The following is a 24,062-nucleotide window of genomic DNA, read 5'->3' on the forward strand; positions in this document are numbered from 1 at the left end:
GTATTGATAGAAACTATTCTGGGGTGTGAAAAATTATTTTAAAATGATGTGTGTGATCGGTTGGTGCAGAATTCAATCGTCAGATACCGATGACCCTTCATATACTTCTAGCAGAGTAGACTGGAGAAACAAAGAGGCTCCATCGATCAATGCCATTATTTTGAACAATAGCCCGACAAAAGAACCAAAGCATCTCTTAGAAAACAATGGAGCCTATCAAGATACGGAACAAAGATAACAAAGGATCAGTAAAAAACGGTATTAAAATAACTACCTAGCAGACTTGAAGCTCCAACAGGACATTGTTCAACCATCATATCGGCTAAGGCCTCTTTACTCCAATTTGGGTCCGTTTACCTAGTAGATCTTGCTGTAAGATTGCTACTTGATATTTCGATCGATATATCTCTCGGTGGGATATTCCTGCGTGCAATTTTCTTCTATTGCCCTTTGCCTCTCCCGAGAAATTATGCGAGTCCTCTGAGTGACGTCTCCCATTGTGTGTTTCCGGAACGTAAATTCTACATACCGGACTCTAATATCTAAGTCTGCTGCTCAACTATCTCGATCTCTCGAACTTGGCACGAAAACTTCTAATTATTCCGTCGGTCTCTTTGGTTAGTTTGAACGTTTCGTGGTTCTCTCCTTCTCCAGCCCATACAGTGGAGATTCACGTATGATCTCATGAAAATATGCATATTTTTAATAGCATAAGAATTGTGATCTGCCCGTGATTGATCCACCTAGCTTGCCGCCGCAATGCATACGGATCGATCTGGTTTTTTTTTTTTTCTTTTTTTTCCACGCTGAAGTGAAAGACCACTCTTTTCAAAGTCTCCGCACAGTATACACTATTTACTCCTTGCATAAATTACGTCACTTTGTTCTATAGCATACTGTAACGTGCCTAGCGTGGATAGCCTTCTTCAAGGTCCACTTTTCCACGGAGATCTGCTAGATTATCCCATAGTTATCGCCCCGTCCACGCAGGTGGAGAACATATTCCTTGATTCAGGGCTGGCCAGAACATGATTAGGTTGAGATACACCTGATATCCACTGTAAGATCATGAACGCATCTAGTGTCCATGTTACATTCTGGGACAAACACATAATTGGTTAGAAATACACCAACTAATTTTAATTCCTGAACTTTGGAGTAAGATATAAGAGCAATGAAGAAACTGAGGGGTAAATGTTGGGTTTACAGTAGTGGTCCCGAGTAACGCATCACTATATGGTGAAGGTCTGCATAGAGAATGACTACATAACCCAAGACAAGCACATTTATTCTTGCGTGAATGATCTATTTCGTGATATTTCTATCACCATACGGGGCTTGAATGGGCTAGAACCCTATCGAGCGTGTCAAAAATAACCTTAGAATTCCTAGGCACGCTGAATAAGTCTTCAATCTGTACATGTTGCTTGGTTACAGCTGAGGATAAAGTTCTTGTAGATCTGCTTTTTGTTTGTTTTTGCTTGTAACAACTAACTTGACTCATTATCCTCTCTTTCGCTATCATGTTTTTAGGATGGGGAATTGGCTACAAAGCAGTTGAGAACTCCCCAAGTTAAAACGATCTGGGAAGTGGAGGTGGTCGGACACGCGAGCCCGCTTAAATTGTCCGATCGTGGTTTGGCTTGGGCGAGCCGCAATCAGCTTAGAGGCGGCGCATGCCCATCCACTCATTTGCTTCTTCCGACCACGTGCTTTAGTTTGACCTTTCGATGTCTTGCACAGGGCCAGGGCACTGGGGCTGTGACATGCCTGTAAGATGTGTCATACTGGGCATCTACAAGCTATGAATATTATTTGGAGTATGCGATCGCGCTCTGGGGCTCTTCCTGTCTATGCCACGTTCTAACTACTGACTTTTCCTTATAATGCGGCCATCCAGATCGAACATATCGGATTTCATGTCCTTCGTGCCAGATGCTGATGAGACGAAAGCAGTGTTGTTTGTCGAAGTATGTATCGGTAAATCTTATATTGAATTACGGCTCACTAATCTTGTGGAGTACGCGAGTAGTATCAATGAAGCTGTCGATCAGTACTACGAGAACCCCAACAGACACTCACAACGGTCACATCGGCCACCATCATCTATGAACAATTCCATGACAGCCTCCACGACCGCCTGGGCCCAGTCTGGCGACTTGAACCACACCACATCTCCCACATCCCCCACCGAGCCCCCTTCATATGCTTTAGCCACAAGAAGCATCTCTGTGTCGACCGGAAGCCAAACAAGCCCAAGGCCATCTTTTGTGGCGACAAGTAGCAGTGTCTCCCGTCATCCCCATGAAAACGCCTTGATCAGGGCCGCCAAGGTCCGCGCACAAGATGAGTCCGAAATGCAAAAGATGCTCCACAGTGTTCAGCTCTCATGCCGGATTTACAACCCGGAGATTGAACCTGAACACGAAACACATTTGCTATGTGAATGTCCTGTTCACATGTACTGGAAAAGAAGGCTTAATCGCCTTGATGTGCTTGAGATGTGGTCCAAGGCCGTGGTCTATCCAGGCGAAAAGCCATATCATGATTTCGCACACTTGCGCCTTTCCAACAACAACCCATATTCTAACATCATGACATCCTATTCACTCGCAGGTGCTTCAATATATGGAATCGCAAAGCCCAATCCGGAATTACATGCCAAGTTTGTTCAACAAACCATCGCTCTGGACTCGGCTCTCAACAAGAAGGCACAGGCAGCTGTTCAGCTTATGGAGCCATCTTTCAACATTTGGGAGCTTGAGCAGCTAGAGTCCCTCGTATCCAACATGTCTCTCACCCGCCGCACATCCGCTAATGACGAGCTGAACAGCGAAAAATCGTCTAAGCGTTCACGCTTCAGGAAGGCTCTCTCTGTCAGCAGCTCAGATGAGCGAACTGCGTCCAAAATAAAAAAGAAACTTGCTGGTTCTTTCCAGTTACGCAGCGAGATCCTCAAGGAAGAACAAGGCCGGTGGCAAGATGGGATTGATAGGCAAATTGTCTCAACTTATCAGGAACGAATTGGAATAGCTCGGGCGGTTTCTGAGATTCGAATGCAGAAGCCGATTCAATACCTGAATCATTTACGAGCGGGATACTTTGAGCCGATTCCGGTTGCTTGGCAATCTCAGGCATCGAATCCTCTGAGATTTACCATTGAAGCCTCTGCGGGATGGAGAGGTGTCACGCCTGCGTGGAGAGGGTACAAGGATACCGCCGAAGAGCGACTATACTGGGTTCTAAGTCACAGATCTGGATGCCAAATCACAACAAAACCAGATTTGATTTCGGAGCTTGAGCTGGCACGGGAACGAATAGCTTCGGCGGTGGATTCTCACCCAAGGTATCACTCTCCCGATGATATTTGTCGCAATCGATATCCCAGGGAAGGATATTCAAAACAGATCACCCAGGATTTCGAAACTACTTATGATATCGGATCGCCGACAGATGAGACGATGCTCTTGCTGGATGTTCGCGGTTCCATGGATTTCAATCCCTTGCGACCCAATTACAACCAATATCTCATCACGAGCTTGTTGAAGACAGACCAACCAAAGAGCAAAGGTGAATGAAATATTCTTCTTTTATTTTGAGGTTATATTGACTGTCGGATATTAGACCTTGCAAAGGCCATCCTACGGCGCTTCATCGAAGCACTTGGGAAGCATGATAGTAACGGACTGGGGTATCCATTCGTAACATTCAGCAGCCAAGCAAACTATATCAACTTAGTTAATGGATGGAACCTAAATGATGTTTGGAGGAATGTCAGATTCACAGGACGCAGCCGCGTCATGGTAGGATGGCAAAAGGTCAAGGAGATGCATTTCCAGAAGCATTCTGAAACAGCAACATTCCACCCAATATACGGGTGGCAAGCCGGTCCCCAAACGCCCAAGTTGCGTCTGATTCTGATACTTGGCGGCGAGGTCAATGACATGGACGAGTTCGAGCTGAGCCTCTTCGATGTATCCTGGGCCTCTATCACCATTCTTCTGATGGGGGCTGACGGCTGTCTCCATCATCACCGGCAAGCCAGCAGATTAAGACGTATGGCCGATTCGAATCCACATATATCTTTCATTGAAGCTCAAGGGCTTGTCCCCGAACGGCTCGTCACGCATGAGCTTCTTAAACACCACCTCGGCCAAGACTTTTCCATGTCCGAGTTCGAAAACCTCGAACAACAAACGGCTGAACTTCCGTCGCCGTCAGAGCCTCGAGCACAGAGAACTCAATCAGGTCAAAGTCAACTGGAGCAATTACTCATTGAACTACCCTCGGTTGAGGAAACCCGAATTTGGCAAAGAGATTATCAACTGCCACAAACGCCAGGACTGTATGAGCTATCAGGCGTCCAAAGACCTACAGAATTACCCGCAAACGACAGATCGGTAGCGGTGCAGCACCCTCCTAGGCCAACCCGGCCAGCTCCTCACCACCGCAGCTAGATCATCCATTGGATCCCCCGCCTCCGTATTTGGAGACTGGATCAAGTCAATGAGTCAGTGCGAAAGATTTGTTGATATACCCGCTAGTTGTTATTATTGTTTGTGAATAATATATCGAAAACTCCAAAAGAAAAGATGCCTCCCATACTGTGCTTATAGCTGCGATATCGGTGCCCCGTGGCCCATCTAGTCAATATCGTGACTAAATTGGTATTTCTATAGCTATTTAGTAACACTAGGCACTATCCAGATGCCAGAGATATTCGGTCCAACTCTGGAGAGATCTTCACTGTATATAAACATTGCGTAGACATACGAAAGTATTGAGCTTGGTTCTCGTTGATCAAGATGAACACTTGGCCCATGCAAAGTGAATGACCGCTAAATCTGATCTTTAGGCAGCTGGCAACTACATATTTCACCCAGCATTAGATGAATGGAGCTGCTTCTCGATTAACATACCGGAATATGGTTTTCTCGAGTTGTTGGCCGATGACGGCGAAACGCTTTTCAATATATACCTTCCTCAGAATGAGCGAGGAACAAGATGAAACGTAAGACGCAGAAATTGACATCAGTGAGATAGATATATGAAAAAGGGGCGAACTTACGAGAAGTGGGCACTAATAGCTGGTCTTCCTTTTTTCTTCTTTCGCGAAGGTTACTGTGCTAAAATTCGTTTCTACATCCAGCTTTCGGTAAACCGGTAGGTGAAGCTATTAGCAACATAGCACTATCTTCAAATATACGACTGTCGCGCCATTTATTTCGCCGTTGCGCACCGGTTAAACTGGGGGCTTCAAAGTTCTATTTGACGCCGGCGAGGGTTAAGAAAAGGACCGAGGGTTCGGTTTGGGGGTACTAACATCAGCTCCCATATATGGTACTTGGCATACTCACAGGGTCGAAGGTATTGGGCTATGTAGCGTAAGGGGCTGCCACTATCTCATAAGGCGATTTCTAAAGTTGGCCCGAGTATCAAATGAAAAGGTCGGGGGATCTGCTATTCTCTATCTATCCATCCCATCTATAGCAGTACTGTCACATCGGTCTGAAATTCCTGTCCCGTGCTTTATTAATATCATCTCTAAATGTATCATTTCTCACCTATGACTTGTCTTTTGGTATATTAACCCACGGCTACATCAAGCAGTCCGCGAGTTGTGATTTGTTCAACACAGAGCAATCCAGCTCTTCCTTTCACATTCTGCATGCATGATCCTCAAACAGCATTTTCCCACAAAACCGCGAATCCAGACCAGGTGAGAAAGTGGTCTCAAGGTTCATGGAATCGCGAAATATGAACTACATCTTAAATGAGGCAGGAGAGAACCAGATCGCTTTCAGATTCTACCTGGCATAATTCTCGTCTTTAATCTGTTTCTATAATTTTCTATATATTCCCTTTTAATATCTAAACAAGCACATACGACCACAGGGTGTGGAGAACAGGGCTTCCCGTCCGCTCAGCCGTACTTAAGCCACACGCCGGTAAGTTAGTAGTTAGGTGGGTGACCACTAGCGAATCCTTACTGTTGTATGTTTTTGTTTTTTTGGCAGTTTCTTGCTAGATTTATATGGACTTTTGGTCTTATATCCACGGCGGAATGATGGGCATTAGCAAGAAACATCTGTTTGTAGCAAAATATTACTAGCAATTCTATGAAAAATTTAGGGTTGGCCTATTTTCCCCATACAGTTGGGCCATAGGTTTTCACACCCATGCCTTTATATGATGTCCATGATTAACCCGAAGCACTCTAAAATGAGCAAAAAGAGGTGAAAAATGAGAGGCGAAAGTAGGGCGAAAACAATGCGTGAAACCGCACTCGCTCGTGCGGAGACTTTCGGGTCGAGACTGTCCAATACTTCGTAAGTGGCACTGTAAAACAGATTTATGACCCCTGTTGTATTACCGAGAGCCTGAAGTATAAGGAAAATCGTGAATCAAAAGATGGTAGATCCTATTAGATGTGCGGTACAGTCGCATGCATTCTGTGTTTCTCGAGGGCATAGTGGCACATCACGGCGTCCCTCTTTCTTAAGTAGTAAACTCTCCAAAAATATTGGTATTAGACCCGAAAACTAGTCTATATTCTACAAAACGTCTCCCCACGCCCTTCCCTTTAGGTTCTTTATAACTAGGACCAAAATTCAGGCCCATAGGAGTCCCATGGGCAGTGCCATGGTCGGAGTCCCGCGGGAAATGTCAAGGCCTATATAGAAGTAAGGAGGTCCTAGATAACGGCGGTCGATATTTAACGTCTAATCCAGTAGTCGGTGCAATCGCGAGAGGTACTTTAGGGATGCTAACTTTAGGGCCTTAAAGGTTATCGAACCGGTCGCGGACCGGCTAGGTCTAACGCTATTAGAGATTGCCTTTTGATAGCTAGTCTTACAGCTAGCTTAAGGTCAAAGATAGCAATAATAGAGTCGTGATACGAATCAGCTCTCTAACTCAGCTAAAGCATAACTTAGACGAGCTAGAAAAAGAACCCTTGCCAGATAAGATGGTGGAGACTCTAAATCTAGCTTGGAAATCACCAAACCATCGTGTGCTCTATACTGGAGGTAAGGAGACGATGTTTTCAGATATGCACATTGCTAGTGACCTCAAGGACTATTTCACACATTGATTGGTCACTTAAGTTGAATGATTCTATCCCCTGGCATGGCGTGTCTTAAACGAAAATGTCCTTGCACAGTAATAATTTTGTCGCCTTCAACTTGATTGCAAACCACTGAGTCAGCTCAGACCACCGAGATTATCGAGCGAGTCAGACGCAATCGGGCCCCTATGTGGCCGGATGGTGTTAAAAAGATATTGCAGTTCGCATACTGGGGTTCTCAACCAAAAGGTCTGCCGAACCGAAGTTAGAAGTAGAGAAGCATTAGGCAAGTATAACCTAGATACTTCTAACTTAGCGACAACCCGGTAGTCCTGCGCAACACCGGGCTTATAAGTGTCACCACTATTTCCTATATCCGGCCAATTAGAGATATTAATGACTCTATATTCCATTTACCCCCTATTTCTCACTATTTATAGGTCCATTCTAGTTACAAACATAAGCTATGCCGTCGGATCATCTATAGACCAGGTTTCATGTAGTATTCGTATTAAGTAATGCCGACATATAGATACACGTCTAATGCTAATGCATAAGTAGTGTGGATCAGGATGATATAACAATACCATCACAAATAGGTGCTCTAACAAAACCATGAACATCAATCTGATTGCTCGAAGATAAGTACACATTTACCAATCGATAAAACCCTTAGCTTTCATCTCACTCTCTGTCCATTTCCACAGCCTGTCTTGCAGATCCTCCGATGTTACCCCCTTGGCATTTTCACAGTGCCCTTCTTTGCTATGGGCTCAAGATAATTCCCTGATAGTGCTGCGCCGAAATCTCTTCCTGCGATTGCAAAAAGCTGAGTCCAGCTTCCTTGGTCGGTGCTTAGCATGAAGCCAACTCTACGCAATAGCCATATTACAGGTCTCGAGGATAGAATCGAGATTGCAAACATTTCAATGTTGGTGCTTAGGTTTCTGGTCGTAAACATATTAGCATATGGCGCTATCGACAGTTAATGTACTTACGTGTCTACAATACCAGGATGTAGAGACGCCGTCCATATTCCCTTCTCACTGAGCTTTTGATGAAGTGAGAGAGCGTGAAGGTAGTTTCCGAGTTTGCTTTGGCCGTACCTTACCCAAGGGTTGCTGCTGGGGCCAGGCCCTTGGAGATTAATGTTTTCGAAATCAATGCCTTGGGGTGGCGCCATCTTGTGATTTGACGAAGAGACATTGACAATACGGACTGTGCCAACTGGCACTGTGGTGGCAGTCAGTTCCATGACAGGAGTCAAGAGAAAGGTGAGCAGCCAGTGTGAAAGATAATTTGTCTGTCAGACACATTTAGTAAGTAGTAAGGCCCCCAGATAAATCGAACGTCTTACTTGCCACTGATATTCGAACCCGTCCTTGGAAATTCCATTTGCAACTGCCATGATTCCTGCGTTGTTTACCATGCCGTGCAACCGATTCTCCTTGCTGTCCAAGGTAAGAGTTAGGATCTGTTTGATAGCAAGCTCAACATTGTAATGGGTAATTTTGGCGATCGTACCTTAGGAACTCCCCTGCCGCACTTTTGATAGACCTCAATTCTAGCATATCCATCTTCAGAATAGATATGTCTAGATCTGGTCTTTGTGTTTTGGTCTTGATTTCCTCAATCGCCGCTTTAGCCTTCTGAAGGGATCTCGCACCCATATAGACCTTGGCATTTTGCTGTGCGAGATGTAACACAGTATATTTTCCTCTAAACTGATTAATCATCTGACAAACTGTTAATCTTTCTTCACTCACATTCCGCTGTTTCCACCGGTCACGATGTACACCTTTCCAGATAGATCTGGGATGTCGGTGGCTGGAGAAAACATTGCTAACGACTAGCAATTAGTGGTATACACTGACTAGAATGATGATCTGATGGGAGAAGAGATAATAAAGTCCACAGTGTCCTGAGTCTCGTGCCAAAATCGTGCAGGCCTTCCCGTTTATATGGCATTCGCGGGTGAATTGTCGGCCGATCGCAGGATGTCAAACATGGTAGTAAATAGTGATTTGTCACGCGGATCGTAGGACTTCAGGGCCGGAACGACAAGTATCCGGCAAAATGACATGATTTCAAATCATCTCTCTGATTCTTGCCGAGATAGGCCAGAGATACAGAAGCAGCTCTTCGGGGTACGTAAGGATTGGTCAAGAGCTGCCCGGTGAAAGTATGCAAACTCTGTGGGGAAACTCTGCGGAGTTTATGGTGGACCGGGATCCACACCCGGCCGAATTCGTCGTAGTGTCTCGTTTCCCACTGGCTCGGCGGAGAAGCAAAAGTTAGTCCTATCCAAACTCCGCAGTCATTATGCAAGACGCAGAAGAGCCAGACTGCATCATCTTGTACGGAAGTAAATCCAGCAACAAGTTGAAGTGGTAACCATTTTTGTTGCGGTGCTACTCTATTTGAGTATGTAACTCGTCCCCACTAGTCAACCTGGCCCCAGTTGTAGCGGTTAGAGGTTCCAGTCATGGTTCGATTATTTTATTTTCAGATATCCCGCATTGGATAAACAGTACCCTTATCGCCAATTTATAAGTATAGACATTATGGCATTATGCGACGAAGGAAATGCAGGCCTAAGCTCGCATGATAGCTAACACGAACCTAATTTTCTGTCCACATTGAGCAGACAAGTTCAGCATACTTGTAAATAAGAGACTACCCGTTCACTAGCCTAGTTCTAAGGTGCCTTCGACACTGGGCCCATCTGTCGTCCGGTAGCCCAACACAACAAGCCAAATGAGAGGCGACGGGGAGATAATGGCCATGATTTCGAGATCCTGATTCTACATCCCGTTCCAGAATAAATCCTCAAAACCGAACGCTTTTGAATATGAACCAAGCGAGTCGGCCAGTGATGAGAACAGTAAATTATCAAATTCTAGCAAAGAAACGACAAGTACCAGAGTAAGTTTCGCCCCTTATCTGATATCCATGAGGATGCTAGTTGCACCTTGGCGCACTTCCGACATTCTTACTCATGTTCACACAATTCATGACCCCCAAAGGGATTTTGATATGATGGGAGTTATCTTGAACCCAAGGCGCACTCAAAGTAAGATGTTCGATTGAGACAGCTTGCAGCCAAAATATCACTGAATCCAGCGCATATGGCTTCAATTTAGAGATGCCTCTGAGTTGCCTCCCATTCCTGAATTCCCACAACCCCCACCTTAAGAAAGGAGTGATCCTCATTTATCCGCTTTCGTAGAGGCCCTTCAAGCAGTTCTGTCACATCCCACTTCGCCCATACAAATCTCCCATGCAGGAACCTTGCCTCTGGAGACGCAGCCCACACGGCGAACTGCCCGGGCAAGTTTTCAGCATTGAAATTAGTACCTACTACATACATCTTCACAGTGGTGCATATAACTTACCATCGTCCCATCGCGGGTCATCCTTCTCGAAACCCGCATGTTCTGCTAGCTCTGTGAAAATGCCTCCCGGATGGTAGCTGACCATCTGAAGCTCTTCTGGAGGGACATCCTTGGCGATCTGCTGCACTAGCATTGTCCCCGCGCTTTTGGTGGCACCATAGCTTGGGTACTCGCCGGTGAGTTTACTCTCGTGGATCGCAACAGAAGCCAAATTGATAAGCGCCTGTTAGCCTTCGTCAGCACCAAACTGTCTTGAGGATATATAGAAATGTATTGGTCTGTGCTCACTTTTTGACGGCCTTCAGCACCTGGCTGCTTGTACAACCGCTCGATAAAGTCGAGGTGGGTCCTCACATTGATAATGTACTCTTCCCACACAGTGTCCCTGCCTAAGTCGAGAATGGGCCGTGCCGAGAGCTTAGCTGCATTAAGTACTACAATGTCAATGAAGATGCTTTCGTTGGCTAGGTCCTTCCATAACCGATCGACGGACACCAAGTCGACAACGTCGCAACAGCGCCCTAAGGTCTGAGTCGAGGGGAACTCGGATGAGAGACATGACGCAGCAGAAGCAACCAAGTTGTCACGCCGGCCGATGATGATGACAGCTTTTGCGCTGGCCTGGGCAAAGGCCCGTGCGATGGCATAACCGATGCCCGTGTGGCCACCCGTGATGAGCACCGTCTTCCCTGCCTGGGAGAGCTCGGGGCGGAACGGTGAGATGCTTGGATAGGGAGCATTATGGACCTTTTGGGTGAAGGCGAAGCCTGGCGGTAAGGTGACAGAAGAAGACATGGTTGAACAAATTGATGTTAAGAGCTCGAGTAGCTAACAATCTGGAGCCTGAAGATTGAGACACACGAGATGTATAGGTTCGGTGTAGGGCTACAAGCAGATTTCAAATCCCAAAAGCGAAAGACGTCTTATAAGATCCCCACTAGGTCCCTATCATGCCTCTTCATAGACCCGTGCCTACAACGACGTATCGGCTTCCAGGCACTGCCGCTGAACAAGATTCTAGACAGATGAGGCCTACTACCAACCAACATTTGAATACTCAGTCGCCTTTGCCACTCCCGACGAAGTCTAGCGGTGCGTTCTAATAGACATCATCCTGTAGCAGCGGAATTGGCTTCGCAACGGTTAACCTCCCTGCACGACGTGGAGCAAGGGTATACTTCACAACACGATTTGAGTCACAAGCCCGAAAGACAAAGGAGAAACTCCAAAATACGCACCCAGACATCAACCCGAACAATATTGAATGGCTATTGCTGGACTTAACCGATTTAAAGAGTATCGATACTGCTGCCCATGAACTGAAAAAGAAGGAAAGAAAGCTGGATATCCTAAGTAAGTTCCTAAGGATTTTTCCTTGTTGTGTTACTCGTCTCCTGACATTTATCCTCTACAAGTTAATAACGCTGCGGTTCCGACGTCATCTACTGAGCTTGTAGCTCGTATCTGGGAACAACATATGGCGGCCAAGTAAGTTGAAGTCCCACTCAGATTTGGCACCATTTTGACGTTCTCAGCCATGTGGGCCATTTCCTCTTTGTCAATCGCGTCTTGCCGCTGCTCAAGAATGCTCTGAAAGCAAAAGAAACCGATGTTAGGATCATAAACCTCAGTTCCCTCGCACATGTCAGCGTGCTTCCGCACACCTTTAAGTTCAAATTCGACTCTGCCGCTTGCCTCAGCAACCCGGTTCCCTCACACCCCTGGCAATGGCGATTTCTTGGCAGATTCATCTTCTGGTTCGATATGGTCCGCTACGCCGTGTCAAAGGCCGCCGTCGTGTTATTCACAAAGGAGCTCCAGCACCGGTTGGATGAGCAAGGTCTTCTTGTCATAACTATTGCTGTACATCCTGGTGAGGTTGCCACTGAGGGTGTGATGACGATCAACAATGCATTCATAAGCATTTATTTGATTGGGTCTATACGTTAGAAAGCCAGGCTAGGGATATCGATACTTGGTAGGTAGGAGATAGCCTCAAATTCTAAAGTACGTCAGAAAGTGTAGCTTATAATAGAAATACCCAATATTACAGCAAGACATGCATAATTTATATAGTCTCGGGTCTTAGCGTATTTGTAATGTTTATTCAAGTTAGGGCCGGGATGAAGTGTACAAGTGGACTAAGCAACACAAACATTCTAGTAATCTAAGAGAAGATTCATGCATGTTCCTTAAGCACAGGAACTATCACTGGCTCGTTACGATGTAAACTGGGGAGGAGTTTATGCCAGTACTGCCAAATTACAAGCGTAGCAATGGTTGTGGGAATGGCGAACACCCAATAAAGCCAGAACTTGTTTGACATGCCCCAGCCATTGTCCTCACCACACTGGAAGAACGACATACTGAAGACAGACGAAATAAAGGTAGGCGGAAGAAAAGCTAGCGTGACAAACGAAATAGTCTTCATGGCCGAACTGTCGATCTGTGCGGCACGACCTATTTCCACAGAGGTTGACGCATTTGCCTGAGCGACAGTATTGAACGCTAACTGGATCTCGTTCTGGACCCGTTTCTCGTTGGAGGTTGAGCGATGACGCATATTTGCGATATAACTTCGAAGGGACTCTATTCGATTGTAGATGTCTTCGTCTGCGCCGAAGTATGAATCACTCCGTTTTGGTGCTATGTAGAGATTGTAGTGTTTTAAAATACTCTCAATATTCTGTATCGAGACATCCAGACTCTCGCTAACATGTATGGCGTGGCGGGCAATCTCATGTAGTCTCTTATAGTCAGGTGGTGGGATTGTACCTGGAATGCGCTTTTTTCAATTGCCCTCACTTGGTTCCGGATAGCCCAAACCGCGGACTCTTGGAGATCGGCTACAATCTCTAGCACGTGCGAGTAAGGCCAAAATGGAATACTCAACCCAGAAAGAGTTAGCTTTGATAGCGTCTGGAGAAATGACTTCCGAACAGGCATTATCGCATCGAAAAGAAGCAGAAACGTCTGATTAGTGGATGGAACCCATCTGGTGAAGACGTTAAGCTTGATCCAATCGTATTTCAAATCAGCTCGCGTCTGTTTTGTTTCGAAGTATGTCCATATATCTACATTAGTTAGAAACACCTGGTTCGGGATGGTGTAGTTACTTACTAAACCCCGTGACAATACTTGCTAGGCGGGTTGTTTCACAACCGAAATATCCGTTGGACGCTTCGTATGAATCCGACCACCATTTCTCGGGCATCTGAAATGTTTGGATCAATGCATTACGGCATCGGTGACAGGTCCGAATCTTATTTGCGCTTGCGAATCTGTTGACATTAGCAATTTGTAAAGCAATATATAGAACGAAGATTTGACTAACATGACACATAATCGAGGCTCACCAGAGACTGCTGGGGCGGTTTCGGTGTAATTTGCGCTCTGGAGATCTTCGGGATAAACCTGACTCGGTCGCTCAAATCCATCTAAAGAATCAGTAAGCTTGATCTACCGTGCTCAGGGATGGCACAACCTTGTCTCCACTGTGAGACTTCCAGGCTTGGACATGACTGGCAACTGATTCCACTCATGATAGCAAATACTAGCGATTTTTTTCTCCAAGTGTTTTAACGGAAGAATTGCAATTAGATGGGCGAAACACAGCGAGGTTAAGTACTGCAGTACAGTAGGCACAGCCTCACAGATCCACATCTGCCTAGTCTTCAATTTGCGCGATTGAGTTGGTTTCAGAATTAACCGTACAGCATTTTCAGCGTGCAAATTATTTTCACAATAATGGTTGCGATCTTCAGACTATCGTTGATCGCTTTCACAAGCGCTCTCATGACAAATCGCGGGTCTGCCCACACGGCTAGCACTAAAGGGGCATCACATCTCGACTTCTTCCATCCATCCATTTCAAGCACCTCGGCATTAACATGATACGTAAAAGGGAGGACATGGTACGGAATGTTTTAGGTAGCTTGGCTGTCCGATGATGATAATCACAGTAATGAACTGGTGAGTCTCCTGCGGCTAGACGTTGGTTGGCTCCTGAGAGACGCAAATAGCACAGCCCGCAGATGGCGCCGAACGTCATGTTCAGTTGGGCATCCTCGCATTCTACGGCGCTTATTCGGGGCGTGTAGTTGGCTACTTGTTAACGACCGTTTGAACATCATTTGCATTGTTGTGAAAAGGCTGATTTGTCTAAGCGCTGAGGTCCACGATAGAGAGTCGAATGTGGCCTAGATCCAAAGAGGGTTCAGTATTTTGAGTGGGAGAGAGATCTTTTGAGTTGAAGAGCGCGTCGCCATCATCGCTCGCTCATTCGCCACGCGCACCAGGTCCGCGGTGTTGAATTACATCCAGGCTCTTGCTAAGCTGCCCATCGAGAGATGAGAAGCGTTTCCCGTTCGATTGCACAGGGTACCGTTTTAATCTTTGTAAACATAGCGAGTGTTGTCAGGCAGGCTAGATATATAGAGCAGGTGCACCGATGGAATATTTACGGAGGAAGAAAGAGCTAAAATAACATTATTTCTCGGCCGCTGCTATTCCGTTAAGTAGCTACGTGCAAATGCCAAGTGAAATATTTTGCGGGGCTGATTAATTTTGTTTGCCCCGAGGGATTAAGGCGTTCCAGCGTAAGTCAGAAGGCGCCCGAGATTTGGGGGCCGAATATTTGCCCTCACATTCTGGTCCAAGAATGACACTACCTCACTATATGAACCTACTACTACTGAAAGGTGTGGTCAACAGTGCAATAAGAGGTGATAACTCGCTCCTAGAGTATGATTTCACTAGTTCTTAACTTATAATCGAAAAACTAAAATTCCCATAATCATGATGCTGGCAATCTATGCTGATCCAGCATCATATACTGTAGATTGTTTATACCATATGTATTGGATCTGGCGCTGTCGAACAAGCTCTTCACCATCATGATCAAACCTGTCACGCAAATACTTCTTGACTCCTCCGATACAGCAATGACTCCCGTCAAATGGTCATGTCGTAGGCGCTCCTCTCTGAACTGTGCCAGAAGTGTCGCTGTTTGGATCGCATTTCTGGTTCCTCGCCCATTCAGTTCATGTTCACTTAGGTCTTCAATGCGCTCTTCTAGCTCTTCAATGAACGTGTGTGTTGCGCAAACCCTTGACAAAGTTAAACATATGCGCCGGCGCTCTGCTTTCTGGAGCTTTGGGTAGTGAACAACGAGCCGTACGCGTGACTTGACGGCCTCGTCAAACGTTCTAATTCGGTTTGACGTTAGCGCCGTAACACAACCACAGTTCCAAGAACAGGCAAGATAATGTGGGAGCCGCATATTACGGAGTGTTCCCCTAATGTGGGGTATCATGGCTGGGTGATTCTCACCTTATCTATAGGGCACTCACCCTTTATCACCCTGGTCGCGCGACCATAAAGCGGCTCTCACCCTAAACTCACCCTAGCGACACCCACCCGACTACTAGCCGTATATAAGCCACACTGATCTATATAACCAATATCAGTCGACCCCTATATGATTATTTTGCATCTGTGAACAAGTACATACGACCATAGGGTGTGGAGAACAGGGCTTCCCGTCCGCTCAGCCGTACTTAAGCCACACGCCGGTAAGTTAGTAGTTAGGTGGGTGACCACTAGCGAATCCTTACTGTTGTATGTTTCTTTTTTTTTTCCCCGAGTTGCTGCTCAGAAAATTGAGGCCAGAGAGGCTCCTCCTCCTCTTTTTGTGCGGACTTGTCGCAGAACAAGGACATCAAAGTCAAAGTCAAAGGCAAAGTCGCGAATGAAGAGATATTTCTACAATAATTGAACCTTTGAGCTGGCGTCCATCTGGTCGAATTTAAAGACTAGTATCAGTTTGCCTTGTCGGCTTGAATTTGTGTTATACAAGGGGTGTCATAAGTTGTTTCATGTGCCTCACCTTTGCGTGATCTAGATGATTAATACGAAGGAACCAAAGTTAGAAAAAAAGAGGTGAAGAAAGAGAGTTCAAAGTAGGGCGAAAACAAGACAGAAAACGGTACACTCGCTTCGAGGCTTTCGTATAGAAACTGTCTAATACTTCATAACGTTGTGTGAACATGTGTGACCCTGTTGTAGAACGAACCACCAGATAAATGCGCTGTATAGAAAGATTGGTCCCTTTATAGTCCAGACATTAGATAACACGCAATTAGTCCACTCTCTTCAGTACCAATCCAGCAAGTGGAATCTCAACACTGACGAGTCTTCCATCAACCAAGTTGAAAATGAACTTATCAGATGGCCCAGCAAAATCAAGGTTCATCCATGCAAACGAATTATCAAACAAGCCACCCTTGCCACCTTCAACAGCAGCACGAGGCTCTAACGGAATCTCAGGCACAACCATACGGTGCGCAACGCGCATCGTACCCTTACTCTTATACAGAGATGAAAGAGACTTCGAAAAGGAGTTAAGTCCAGTCGGATATAAGCGCACGTGCGCATTATCGACTCCGTTGACGCCTTTGACCCAGAATACTTTCAGTCCAAGGCCAGGACGCCCCTTATCGACAGTCAGAGTAAGATTTGTACCAGGAGAGGCCGCATCCACGAATGTTCCGGCAAGGTTGCGCTTAGCATTCTCTACTGCGGCGTGTTCGGCTGCTTGGATAAACGTCTCTCCAACCATGTCACGTAGGGGCCAGCGAGCTGACGAAGCTGTTGAACCGGCAACTAGGATTGAGTATCCAATTCCTTGGTCTGGTGACAGGGCGAAGATGCATGTGTAGTCCCCGTTACCGCCGGCTTTGGTGTATAGATCTGAAATGCGGGTGCGGTTTGATCCTGGGGTAACGGGGATCTCGAGGCGTGAGATCTCCCACGGTGCTCCGACGAGCTCGACTAAGGAGCCTGTTCCACTGCGTGGCTTCATCCATTCTGATGTTGTGGCTGCGGACAGGATCTCGGAGTTCAAAATAGAAAGTCCTGCAGTACGAAGGTCTTCGCCGTTGGCGTAAATACTCCCAGTCCTGTGAACATGCTGTTAGCTATTTCTCTTACTTCCCAAGATAAGAGAAACATACGAAGCAACGATTTCGAGGTCGAGACCCCATGATGAGTTCTTATCGATGATGGACCGATCGATGACATTCAGGCCGGAGCCCTTTGGCACCTTCGTTGACATGCTATCCAAGTCCAGCGGGTCAAAGAGAGTCTCTTGGATTGCCTCTGTGAAGGTCTTCCCCGTCATGCGCGCGAGGACCTGACCCAGAACAGCAAAGCCGCCGTCGGAATAGATAGCATTTCGGAATGGAGAAATAACAGGCGCTTTTTCATCCCGCATGAAGTTTAGGAAGTCTACGGGGGAAAGAAATTAGCCAAGGCAGAACAAAGAACATTATTTGGGTAATCACCTTCGGACGAGTAGTTCAGTGGGTCATCCGGGTTTGCATACTTCAAGAAAAAGTCTAGAAAATAAGTTAGATCAGGGAGAACAAAAGCATCACAGAAATACAAACCACCAATGCCCCCCGAGCCAGCCTGCTGAGATGCTAGGGCACCAACAGTAATATCTTCCCAGCGGATTCTCTCCAAAGGATCACTGGAAGAATTACCCCCAAGCTCAGGCAGATACTTCGTAACGGGATGGCTGAACACTTCTATACCGGCCTTGGCGAGGATTGCATAGACGGTGAAAAGCTTCGTCACACTTCCGGTTCGGGATATAGTCTTGTCATTGAGGGTCCCAGCAGTCAGAGACTTCTTTGAATTCCCTCCAACGTGCGTATATCTGTAAAGACTATCGTTGGTTGCCGCCGAAAAGATATCAATAGAAATGGCCAAATCGGTGCGATTGAGAACATTGGTTTTGAAGAGGTTATCGACTAGGCCGGGGAGCTCTGATCTAGCCTTTCGAATCGCGACTGATCCAGAGGGATCGAAGTTCGAGATGAACGATGGCCCGATCAGGGGAACTTCATCTGTTGCAACTATACGTGCTGCTGAGGTACCTGCAGCTCCCAGAAGGGATGCAATCAATGCTTTGTGGAAAAGCATCACGGAGGTATTTCAGTCGATTGCTGCTTAGGTATGAATGAGGAGCTTCAGAAGATTGAATTGATTCTGGTTTAACCCAATGTCCACTGGACCGCATCTTATATCTTGATATATTTGGGGCCACAATGAAAAGATTTGATGAACCTTGGACTTATACGAGCGCCTTGGACGTAGGCCAAGTGATCATCCACAAATACTCCATTTACAGTTCCACGCGGCGCCGACTTGTCAATCAACAAGGCGGTGTCAGTCCAAAATAAGCGCAGATCGCAGTCCAGGGTCAGCTCAGCCTCCGAGCTGCTTATAAATGTATAATGGAAACTTAGGAAGGCAACGGAGTGCACTGGGGCTTAGAAATCGAGGCGATCAACTCATATTGTAGCGCTGCATACTTCCCAAAGCGGACGCCAAGACAAACAACGTTGACCTGAATGACATCATCGCGTATATTTCGACGTGGCACATTCGTCTTCAAGGCTAATTCCCAGATTTTTTGACTAATGATAGATATTGAGGGACTATTTTGTAGCGCACAGCAGCCTTGGTCATAAAGAGCACAATGGTGAGTACCGTGAGCCAAGGCTACTGTGGGGACATGGGGGGCCTAACCTGAGAGCCATCAGCTAACTACAGTATGGTATTCTAACACATGTTATGACCTGCATGGGGTGAGTTCCTCTTATATGGCTAAAACACATATTACATATATATAGTAATCGAATTAGACCACTATCTACTGTCTAGTAATGGCGGCAAAATGGTCAAAAAACCAGAGGCCTTGCAAAACACTCTATATAACATAGATTAAGAAACAAGAGCTCATGAGTTCAAAAATTGAGAAGAAATATCAAAATAATCAAGCAACCGGAACTTTCTTATCTCGTGCAATCATTTCACCGATCAGCCTTGGACGCTGCTTCGCTGCATCAAACCAAACATGACAGTCCAAACTGGTTGGCTGATCATATACAAGGGATCTCACAGCCCAATTTCCAACTGCCCTAGACTCTGACCCAAAAATGCAACCGTGCTGTCGACACCGAAGAAATCCCGAAGACCATCTTGCAACGATTTCGCAATGGCACGAGACAATTCTGTCGGTTCAGCTCCGATCTCTCCCTCATTGATCACCTCACTCATGAACATGACTTCAGTGCTCTCGTCTGTCACAAGAGCCTGCTTACTCTGCCTCCACGCCATATGCCTTGTCAAAACAATGTCTCCTTGAGCATACAAGATCTCCCCCTTGTCCACATTTCCTGGCTGCGCATCGGCGGCAGCATCCAGAGAAACAAATTTGTCCTCGGGACAAGCGAGACGGAGCTCCAGCGGCACGTTGACAGCGCGTAACTCTGGGAGATCAAATGCTCCAGCTGACACGGCGTGTTCGATGCTGATGCTATTGTAGAAGTCTACCACAGGTGAGATAGGCCGACCAGCCTTCTTTTCCTTTATTACGCGCTTCAGCAGTGATTCATTGGATTGCGGGTATTTCTTGGATGAGACGTTCGCAACTTTTTTGAGCGTGTTGCGGTACAATGCCACGCGGGGATGTGACTGGGCGTTCATGTAATTGTTGCTGGCAAAATGGGCGACTGTTTTGTCCACAATGGCCTGGAGTATGTTAGATGTTATATTCAAGACATGTTTTGCTGGGTGAAGTGCTTACCTGGGCATGAAAAGCAATGCTTGGATTGACTGTGCGATTGTCCAGTCTTTTCGCAGTCACAACTACCACTTGCAGTGTAGGTAGAAGCTCCGCAACTTCACTTGAGATTTTGAAGGTAGCCATGTTGCTTCCGTTGGGCAGAACTGTAGTCTATCCTGGTAAAGAGGATACGATGTCCAAATTCTCGACTTTGGTGGCATCAGTGATGATTTCCAAGATACCGGAAAAGCTGGTATTGAATCCGAATCTCTCGTTTTTGAACATACTAACGTCGCTACTCCAGGTTGGTTTTATATGGCGGGAGCAGAAAATCACTCCGAGATGCCTTTTTCGCCGGGAAGACTCCGTGGTACTAAGTGGGTCTCGCCGTCCCTTAGAACCTCTTTCTCTGGTGTCTCTTCTAGGGCACAGAAAGGTAGAACATCAGTACAAATCCATAAGCAAGTTACCTATAATGATTGACGGGAAAAAAACTGGGTCCGAGAAATAATAATGTTCCATATCCACTATGTTAAAGACCCGGAGCTCAAATGGCTCTTACCAGTATGTTAAAAATGAGGCGAGTGCTTGTCTTATTGACAGCCAGACACGGGTGTCCAGCAGATACTCCCAGCTGCCGTCAGCTTTGCCTAGTACATACTGGCGTGTCGTGATCGAATCGATTCACAAGAGCGAGAAAGCCCCATTCCAAGGATATAAAACAACTAACTTGGTCAGACGCCGTGATGAATAAATATATTCATCGGCTCAATAGCAGGATATCATGGAGCTGGCAGGCGGAAACCCAAGGAAATTTTTCACCAAGGTTAAATCTGGCCAGGAGAAGGCATAGAGAAGCAAACCAATACACATGCAAGCGATGTACAGACGGGAAATCTTTTCCAAATTTTATAATTCCTTTTGCTCAAATGATTCGTAAACGGTACGGAGGAACGAATGGGGACTTTCAACGCGAACATATCGTACAAGAGTTGCAAGAATCTTTGAAATCGCACTGGCCTTTATGATAATATGTAAAAATCATCTCTAATAAACAATTTCACGCATGCTTGCAAAGATCGTTAGTCGTAATCATTGTCGTATTCATATCATGCCTGAACGCAGATAATCCAACGACGTGTTGCGTCCATTGCTTCAATACTCAAGAAGCTTCCAGAGCTCTGAGGAAGCAAGCCTTAGCAATAGGACGTCCATTCACCTGAGTACCTTCCCAGCCGAGTCGCTGATTATTCTTCCAAGCGTACTCGGAATCACTAATTGTCTTTTTTTCATTCTTCTCCTCCTCGTCGTTGATCTCAAGTTTCATGATTAGCAATCGAAGTGTCCAGTTCTCTCTTTCGCCAGCTTCTCTTTCCGTCTCTATCAGTAGACGAAGCAGTTCGGTATGCAATCTCTTCAAGACAGTTCTTGTTTGTGAGAATGCGCCTCGGGCAGTGATTTCCTCGAGGATATATTGCTTCATTTGTGGCGACAGGGTTTGGCCATGTTGGCAGCTTCTGAAGATGCTTGTGAGCGCGGTGTTGGAGAATCCTGGCATTTGCATGGACAGGATTATGGGGAATGACAGTTTCCCTTCATCGAGATCATCGCAGAAGCCCTTTTGTACGGTGTACTATGGCGTGTTAGCTCAGATATATCTGGAGGTAGATTAGGGTGGGGATGTATTACATCGGCGCTTCGGAGATTCTGGTAATCATCGCGGATCTGGAAATACCTTCCAAGTAAGGTAGTCAAATGACCCAGATCAAGATCACTGTAACTGTGTCAGCCATTTTCTTTTCTTTGTATTATGATCAGGTTCGAATACCGATTCACTGTAGCCTCTGACTTCATCAGACGGCTTATAAGACGGAATAGGCCACCAGTCTCTGTTATCATGTCAGAAACTCATTCACTAAAAGTAAGCGAAATCTACTTACTGCCGTCGACCATGCCAATATATTGTGATGCGGTAGGTACGTGAGTGTGGTAGCTCCAGTGCAAATCACGTCCCTGTCCAAGTTGAAGGTGACGCATTTCCTCTGATATTGGTTAATCAACGGACCTAAGTAGCTCGTAAATTGCTGTAGACATACCTGAGTAGACAGAGACAGCAGTCCTCGAAAGCATATGCACGAGACACAAGGCTTCATTCATCAAGTATGTGGCAGTGTTGATTGTCTGGCCGATACCGAAGATGTGGTGCGCAACAGGCTTGCCACGTCTCAAAGAGCTGCCATCCTGAATATCATCAAGCCTAAATGGCGGTTAGCAAGCTGATATATATCTATGATAGATAATCTTGGCTCACAATAACGACGAGTTGTGCAGGAAATTGATTGCGCCTTCAATTATCAAGAGGGATTTCTCGGGCACTCTGTACCATGTGTTCAGAGCGGAAATCAATGTTTGTCTCACGTTCTTCGACGGAAGTGAGTTGATATAAGTGTAAGGGTCCAAAACGGGCTGATGAACCAGCGATTAGTTTCCCCTTCACAGCTTTCGATTATCTTGGAACTGAATACTAACCTCGTTGACTGACAATCCATTTGATGCGAAGATCATCAATGCGTCATCCTCAACTGCTATTTATCGAATATCATTAGCATCTTGGTTTTCTTAACGATGGTAATAGCCAGGCTGTACTTACTTTGCTTTTTAAGGTCGACCGCCCGAACCTGGGTGGTGCTTTTGGTATCTGTGTTGGAATCGAAAAATTGCTCTGGCGGTGCGAGGACTCTGACGTTGTTAATGCCAAAAGTCTCGAGATGATCTTTGTATGGGTTCCGTTCAGTCTTCCAGTAGCGTGGAACGCGGAGACTCCAAACCCAATTACCAGCCATTGAGTGTTCCAGCAAAGTCAACCAGTCAAGCACTGATCTTGACGGGTTCGAAGTAGACTTGTACTGCTCTTTCAAGTGACAAAACCTTTCCTCGTGTGCTCGAATCTCGGCCATCACTACTGCCTTCGCAGCGGAATGCGTTAGACCCTGATTAACCGCGACAATATGGACAGCATTGACCAAAGGAACGTCTCCGCTGCTTTTGAGGTGAGATGCGTATTCTTTGTCCCATGAGAACAAGTCATTCACGAGACATAGCTCGGCATATGCCATGTAGCTCATGGGGTCGGCGATTTTCTCTTCTTCTTCAGTGAGGGAGATTCCTGAGCCCCATCGAAAATTATAAAGTGTCCAGCTGTTAATCGGTCAGAATATCGTGCGTGTTTGCGTTTGATGATACCGGGCAATCATACTCTGCTGCAGCATCGACAATTCGGAATGCGAGGTAATCATCCAGACTGGCAAATTGGGCAATCCTGACATCCTCCACTGACTTGGTAAATGTCTCCCATCGTGAAATAAACCAGTCACCAAAGACGGGATCCAGACGCAGATATTCAGCTGCAATCTTTGCTTGGACTTCGGACTTGCGTTGTGCTTTTTCCGAGACTCTGCTTGAAACAGACGCCATGCCACTCTGGGTAAGTGCCTGATGAAGCATTTGATTTTCGTGCAGTAGCTGAGAATTGAGTTAGCCTTTTCTTCGCTCATAAATTCAAATGCAAATTTTCATACGGCATCATGATCTGCCGCATTATCGGTTTCGTCTGTTTCCGAGTGTCAGTAACAAAATTCGTCCGATTGACTTGCTCACTTACCATCATGGAGGAATGCATATTCAACGGTGTATGCTACAAGAGCCAGTCTTTCAGGTAGACAGTTTGGCGCACACAAAGAAGTGAAATTTCCAGCATGTGCATTGAGATTGCCGAACTTGGACCCAACGCCATCAACTCCGTGCAAGTCAATGTGGCATTGGACTGAAGCATGGTCGGCTATTTCCGTTTTCTTGTGAATGTAAGGGTCAAAAAGTGAGGTGTATCCTGGATCGGCGGCATAGATCTCAGGATCTAGCGGCACGGCGTACCCTTTGACCATTTTGCTTGATAAAATCGATACAAGTT

The 24,062-nt window shown here is 46.1% G+C and overlaps 8 protein-coding genes across 8 annotated transcripts; 2 read left to right on the plus strand and 6 right to left on the minus strand.

Annotated features, from left to right (window-relative positions):
* Positions 1-1,886: 1,886 nt before the first annotated feature.
* N7446_004840 (uncharacterized protein) lies at positions 1,887-4,457 on the plus strand (the record flags this gene model as incomplete). The annotated part of the gene is made up of 2 exons (XM_058513588.1): positions 1,887-3,570; positions 3,625-4,457. 2 exons carry the CDS (start codon positions 1,887-1,889, stop codon positions 4,455-4,457), a joined length of 2,517 nt encoding a protein of 838 aa, XP_058374917.1.
* A 3,603-nt stretch (positions 4,458-8,060) lies between these two features.
* On the minus strand, positions 8,061-8,906 carry N7446_004841 (uncharacterized protein; the record flags this gene model as incomplete). The annotated part of the gene is made up of 4 exons (XM_058513589.1): positions 8,061-8,369; positions 8,424-8,517; positions 8,591-8,785; positions 8,833-8,906. The coding sequence occupies 4 exons, from the start codon at positions 8,904-8,906 to the stop codon at positions 8,061-8,063; spliced, it is 672 nt and encodes a 223-aa protein (XP_058374918.1).
* A 1,299-nt stretch (positions 8,907-10,205) lies between these two features.
* Positions 10,206-11,256, minus strand: N7446_004842 (SDR family oxidoreductase; the record flags this gene model as incomplete). The annotated part of the gene is made up of 3 exons (XM_058513590.1): positions 10,206-10,423; positions 10,462-10,684; positions 10,750-11,256. The coding sequence occupies 3 exons, from the start codon at positions 11,254-11,256 to the stop codon at positions 10,206-10,208; spliced, it is 948 nt and encodes a 315-aa protein (XP_058374919.1).
* A 69-nt stretch (positions 11,257-11,325) lies between these two features.
* On the plus strand, positions 11,326-12,411 carry N7446_004843 (uncharacterized protein; the record flags this gene model as incomplete). Its single annotated transcript, XM_058513591.1, has 4 exons — positions 11,326-11,402; positions 11,582-11,814; positions 11,877-11,949; positions 11,997-12,411. 4 exons carry the CDS (start codon positions 11,326-11,328, stop codon positions 12,409-12,411), a joined length of 798 nt encoding a protein of 265 aa, XP_058374920.1.
* Positions 12,412-12,640: 229 nt separating this feature from the next.
* N7446_004844 (uncharacterized protein) lies at positions 12,641-13,675 on the minus strand (the record flags this gene model as incomplete). Its single annotated transcript, XM_058513592.1, has 3 exons — positions 12,641-13,210; positions 13,267-13,535; positions 13,582-13,675. The coding sequence occupies 3 exons, from the start codon at positions 13,673-13,675 to the stop codon at positions 12,641-12,643; spliced, it is 933 nt and encodes a 310-aa protein (XP_058374921.1).
* Positions 13,676-16,600: 2,925 nt separating this feature from the next.
* N7446_004845 (serine hydrolase domain-containing protein) lies at positions 16,601-18,447 on the minus strand (the record flags this gene model as incomplete). The annotated part of the gene is made up of 4 exons (XM_058513593.1): positions 16,601-17,420; positions 17,475-17,748; positions 17,805-17,858; positions 17,910-18,447. The coding sequence occupies 4 exons, from the start codon at positions 18,445-18,447 to the stop codon at positions 16,601-16,603; spliced, it is 1,686 nt and encodes a 561-aa protein (XP_058374922.1).
* A 978-nt stretch (positions 18,448-19,425) lies between these two features.
* On the minus strand, positions 19,426-20,239 carry N7446_004846 (B3/B4 domain-containing protein; the record flags this gene model as incomplete). The annotated part of the gene is made up of 2 exons (XM_058513594.1): positions 19,426-20,061; positions 20,117-20,239. 2 exons carry the CDS (start codon positions 20,237-20,239, stop codon positions 19,426-19,428), a joined length of 759 nt encoding a protein of 252 aa, XP_058374923.1.
* Positions 20,240-21,257: 1,018 nt separating this feature from the next.
* On the minus strand, positions 21,258-24,036 carry N7446_004847 (bifunctional terpene synthase/polyprenyl synthetase family protein; the record flags this gene model as incomplete). The annotated part of the gene is made up of 11 exons (XM_058513595.1): positions 21,258-21,728; positions 21,785-21,869; positions 21,924-21,984; positions 22,036-22,137; positions 22,192-22,352; positions 22,407-22,561; positions 22,625-22,680; positions 22,746-23,293; positions 23,352-23,617; positions 23,674-23,705; positions 23,757-24,036. 11 exons carry the CDS (start codon positions 24,034-24,036, stop codon positions 21,258-21,260), a joined length of 2,217 nt encoding a protein of 738 aa, XP_058374924.1.
* Between the last annotated feature and the right edge of the window lie 26 nt (positions 24,037-24,062).

Source organism: Penicillium canescens (genome assembly GCF_028828765.1).
Source record: "Penicillium canescens strain IBT 15451 chromosome Unknown utg000003l_segment0_segment0, whole genome shotgun sequence".
NCBI classification, from domain to species: Eukaryota; Fungi; Ascomycota; class Eurotiomycetes; order Eurotiales; family Aspergillaceae; genus Penicillium; species Penicillium canescens.